Consider the following 5,065-nt stretch of genomic DNA (forward strand, 5'->3'; position numbering starts at 1 on the left):
TAATACACAGTATTACACAAGCTAGGAATTTGTCCTGGTGTGATGCTGCGACATTCAACATAAAGAAGACAACATTAGAATAAGATAAATAAAATAAGATAAGACATATGTACAGTATATATATATAAATAGTAAGAAAATGTTGTACATGTTGTATTTGGTAATTATTAATTAATCATCCTGCTCTGAATCATTTTAATTGAGCTCCTATTAATCCTTGGCTTTTATCGATCCTAAACATCTTCTTTTAAGCTTTAGATTGCTTTAAAAGGGTCTGACTGCAATGATGATGCTGTTTTTTAGCCCACAGAGACACTTTTGGTTCTTTTGCAAGCAAACAATTTTATTCAATTAAAACTTGTGTTTTATAGAAATTCATTAAACAGGCGTAAATATTAAAATTATGTCAATTCTGGTACTGTCATTACACAGAGCAAAGAGAATAACTTGGCCAAACATTTTCCTGGTTTGATGGAAGAACCAGTTGTGCTAGCATAAATAAATTCAAAAGGCACTGGTCTGCACTGGTTTAGCTGGGACGTATGAGGCGACATGTCACATGGCTCCAGCTGTGGCCTGTTGCTTCAGCCTCTGAGGGAGGACAACAGTCATGAAATGGAAGCCGTCTTCTTTCAGCTTCTGTCTGAGCGTCTGTGTCGAGCCCAGTTCCAAATACTCCTGCCTCTCTTTATTGTACTGGGGCCAGTGGACCAGAGAGGCACTGGTGGGAGAGCTGAGGAGACAGGAGACAACGTTTGCTAAACTCCACCTAAAGCCAGAATCCATGAAGAGCTTCATCGACTCACCCAGTCCGGATGAACGTGGCCCAGTACGCCATCATGGTTCTGCAAACGTCTTCATCCTCCTTGGTGACGTTACCTGGAAGAGAAACACTTCTCAGACTGCCAGTAATCAGCTTTCACACAAAAGTAGTTTTATGTCACTTGATGTCCTCTGGATCTGTGAGGGGAACTGTCCTGGACAGGGAGATGGATGGAAGATGATGCAACCTGATCAGGAAAAGTGGCTTCATCTATCAGGAGAGCAGCCTTGGTGTCTCGTTAACGTCAAGGTTACGATGAATGGAACCGTCAAGTTAGAGGTGGCGCCTCTGCATCCATGCAGGTGAGTCCAAGAGACAGTTTGAGATCTTCTCCGAGACTAAGGGTTCACAACAGGTACCGGCAGAAGCACGTCAGCAGGTACGGAACACCATGGCAGCAGATGACTGGCCCGAGCGAGGCCATGGAAAAGAGCAGCGGACCCGATACCTGGGGTGAGGAGCTGGTGAGGAGCAAGAGACAGACCTGAGACAGGTAAGAGTGGAACCAGGAAGTGCTCTGCCAGTGATGCCCAGCATGGAGAGACGGACGAGCTGGTTGATCCAATGTGGCTACCCAACTGAGCAGATGCTCAGACCCATGTGAGAGTCTGACAGATAACAGGGCTTTTGTGGAGTCTTGAAGCCTGATTGGTTTGGGTCAAGGTGGAGGTGACAGGAACTCAGTGATCGGGAGATGTTACCACTGTTACCGCTTGGGTCGGACTGAGACAGTTCCTTGAGCAGAGGCCTGTGGAGGGTGGGCGACACGCGGGGTCAGCTCACGGCTCTGCCACCTACCTGTCAGCTTTGTATGGCCATCCCAGAAACAGCTGCCAAAGACGAAGGCCACATCATCCCCGTGGTCCGCCTTCACGAAGCCGGGCCTGCTGTGCCGGTGCATGTCGGCCCGGTACACAAACTCGTACAGATAAACTGGAACGCCGGCATCTGAAGAGGCACCATTGGGGGAGGACAAGAGAAGCACATTCGTGTTAACAGGAACCTTCTTTCGGGCCGGAGGGGCTTCCTCGGCCCAGCTGCTGTTTTGGCCTCGATCATAAAGTTCTTCAGAGCAACGCTGGAACTGTGCAATAGTCTGGAAAAGAACTCTGACATCTCTGGACCTGAGAGGTATCCCGCCACACTCAGAACCGGCAGCGTCATGAGGATGTCTCCGAGGACGTCGGTGAACCTGTCCCTGATCTCCGCGGGGGTCCTGGCGTTCCTCAGGTATTGGTCTGTGATGAGGCTGTTGGCCAGCGAGGGCTGAAACACCAGAGACCAGAGGGGAACCTGCTCATTCTCCTGACACTCCTCATTCTGAAGGACAGCAGCTTCGGTGGCGCTCACCCCCGTCGGGTTGAACATGTTCACCACCGCCAGCACAGACTCTCTGGTCATGCCCTCATCCCAGCCTGGAGGGGCGAAACTCTGCAAGAACAGCGACAACCCACCCGTCCTGATCCAGCTGCAGTAAAACAGAACGACATCACTTCCTACCTGAGGCAGAATCCACCCAAACTCGTGGTTGGTTATTCCCATCATGACTGGAACCTTCAGAACCTCATTTTTCTTGAAAAGTTCTTCAGCTGTGTCCGTCAGAAAGTCCCCATCCACCACAGCTCCCAGGAAAATCTTCATCTAGCACAACAGGATGAAGCAGAAGCTCGAGTCGGGATCAGCGGTGACATTTGGAGCAACAAACGAGCTCAGTGGAGTCGGAGCTCGTCACAAACGCACCTTCTTGGTCACATGGATGAGTTCCTCCGTTGGTTTCCCCTTCACACACTGGATCATCTCCTCTGTGCTGCTGTGGTCACATCCCGTCAGGTTGGCGATGATCTGGTGCCAAAAGACAGATGGATGAGCAGCAGCGACGGGGGCTGTGGGCAGCCAGGCCTGGATGGGCTACCTTGGCTTGAGGCAACGGGTCCTTTATGGTGTAGGACCCAACTGTGGCAACCCCACTTTGAAAGATCGCCCTCTGGAAAAGACCTTCAGCTTTTGGAGACAGAGTCTGTTCACATTGAGGGATGGACACGGTAATCAGCAAAGAGGGATTCGGACATTAGAGCGGCTCTTCGTGGAAGCACTTGTGGTTCTCTTCCGTCCGTACCAGTATGGAGGCGCTGATTGCCCCCCCAGATTCTCCAGCAATTGTGACAGCTTGCGGGTCGCCACCGAAGGCCTCGATGTTTTCCTGAACCCACCTCAGAGCTGCCAGCTGATCCAATAACCCCCAGTTACCTTAGCGTGATCATCTCCGGTGCTGTGGACGAGGAAAAAATGACCTCAGAATTCCTTCAGAACAGAGTCGAGCCAGGCGCTCTCACCTCAGGAAGCCCAGAATGCCCAGGCGGTACTGAACGATGACCGTAACGATGTTTTCATAAGCCGCCAATGGAGCGCCGTCAAACTGACTGGCTGCTCCCATGGCCAGCCCTCCTCCATGGATCCACACCATCACCTACAAAAGGACAAAAAACTGTCCTGAGTTCTTTAAAGGGCACCACAGGCCAGAATGCACCATCCTGTTCGTTGGTCAGGTGACTCTCATGGCCTGGTCATTAGCCGGTTATTGCTGCAGCAGCTGCTAACGCCTGCGTCCCAACACACCGGCAGCTTGTCTCCTCGCGTTGCCTCGGCTGGTGCGTAGACGTTCAGGTACAGACAGTCCTCTGAAACCTCTGTTGGGGTGTACTGAAGTGACATGATCTGAGAAACAGTCACAATTATGTCTGGGTCCTGGATACACCTGTGGTGGGCGGACAGACAGACGGGTGGACAGACAGGGATAAGGCAAACTTCAGTCTCTTACCGCTTTCACACTGAAATTAGCGCATCGGTTTGTTGTGTGACGCAGGTCGCCCAGCAGCATCGGTCTGACCCCCCAGCTGAGAGGGTCGTGGCTGTGTATCTCCTCCCTGTCTGGTGTCATTGAGTCAACAACATCATCATCTTTCCACCGTTACGTGCGCTGGAACGCGGCGAGCTAAACCATGGACAGCATGGACTCCAGAGAGCCCAAGGTTAGCGGCGCTGTTTCGGATCTCACAACTTTGTCCCCTTTGCAACGTTTCCAAGCTCGGTGCAGATGGACCAATGTCCACGTGGAAATGGAGAGGAGGAGGACGGTGGTAACAGAGGACATTTGGCTAGTTTGGCTAGTTTAGTGCTGCAGTGACTCGGCTGCTAGGAGAAGCAGCAACAACTGGCAGCTAGCTGAGAGCTCAGGAGGGTTAGCTGGTGCTGAGGGGCCGTAGCTCCATTAGCAAAGATGCTAATAATGAGGCCACTGCCAGGGTTAGAGGGGAGGAGAGGAGGGGAGGGGAGGAGGGGAGGAGAAGGAGAGGAGGAGAGGAGAGAGAGAGGAGAGGAGAGGTAGAGGAGAGGAGAGGAGAGGAGAGGAGAGAGAGGGAGAGGAGGGGAGAGGGGGGGAGGGAGGAGGAGAGGAGGAGAGGAGAGGAGGAGGAGGAGAGAGGAGAGGAGGAGAGCGAGAGGGGGGGAGGGGAGGAGAGGAGGGAGGAGGAAGAGGAGAGGAGAGGAGAGGAGAGGAGGAGGAGGAGGAGAGGAGAGGAGAGGAGAGGAGGAGAGGAGAGGAGAGGAGAGAGAGGAGGGGAGAGGGGGGGAGGGGAGGTGAGGAGAGGAGAGGAGAGGAGAGGAGGGTTAGCTGGTGCTGAGGGGCCGTAGCCCATTAGCAAAGATGCTAATAATGAGGCCAGTGCCAGGGTTAGAGAGGAGAGAGAGGGAGGAGAGGAGGAGAGGAGGAGAGGGGGAGAGGAGAGGAGGGAGGAGGAGAGGAGAGGAGAGGAGAGGAGGGGGGAGGGGGGGGAGGGGAGGTGAGGAGAGGAGAGGAGAGGAGGGTTAGCTGGTGCTGAGGGGCCGTAGCTCCATTAGCAAAGATGCTAATAATGAGGCCAGTGCCAGGGTTAGAGAGGAGGAGGGGAGGGGAGGGGAGGAGAGGGGAAGAGGAGAGGAGAGGAGGAGGGGAGAGGGGAGGAGAGGAGAGGAGAGGAGGAGAGGAGGGTTAGCTGGTGCTGAGGGGCCGTAGCTCCATTAGCAAAGATGCTAATAATGAGGCCAGTGCCAGGGTGAGAGAGGAGGAGAGGAGGAGGAGGAGAGGAGAGGAGGAGAGGAGAGGAGGAGGGGAGAGGGGAGGAGAGGAGAGAGGAGAGGAGGGGAGGAGGGGGGGAGAGGAGGAGGGGAGAGGAGAGGAGAGGAGAGGAGAGGAGAGGAGAGGAG

General features: G+C 53.5%; 1 protein-coding gene across 1 annotated transcript in view; it reads right to left on the bottom strand.

Annotated features, from left to right (window-relative positions):
* Window positions 1-423: 423 nt before the first annotated feature.
* The window catches only part of ces3 (carboxylesterase 3), a 5,969-nt gene continuing 1,327 nt past the window's right edge, over window positions 424-5,065 (bottom strand). Inside the window, 12 exon segments of the mRNA XM_057052643.1 lie at window positions 424-733; window positions 807-879; window positions 1,622-1,771; window positions 1,948-2,089; window positions 2,174-2,254; window positions 2,324-2,464; window positions 2,564-2,665; window positions 2,736-2,840; window positions 2,940-3,073; window positions 3,076-3,092; window positions 3,157-3,290; window positions 3,440-3,578. Of these exon segments, the coding sequence (XP_056908623.1) occupies window positions 556-733; window positions 807-879; window positions 1,622-1,771; window positions 1,948-2,089; window positions 2,174-2,254; window positions 2,324-2,464; window positions 2,564-2,665; window positions 2,736-2,840; window positions 2,940-3,073; window positions 3,076-3,092; window positions 3,157-3,290; window positions 3,440-3,578 (1,396 nt within the window). The 3' untranslated portion in view covers window positions 424-555.

Source organism: Takifugu flavidus, chromosome 13 (genome assembly GCF_003711565.1).
Source record: "Takifugu flavidus isolate HTHZ2018 chromosome 13, ASM371156v2, whole genome shotgun sequence".
Lineage (NCBI taxonomy): Eukaryota > Metazoa > Chordata > Actinopteri > Tetraodontiformes > Tetraodontidae > Takifugu > Takifugu flavidus.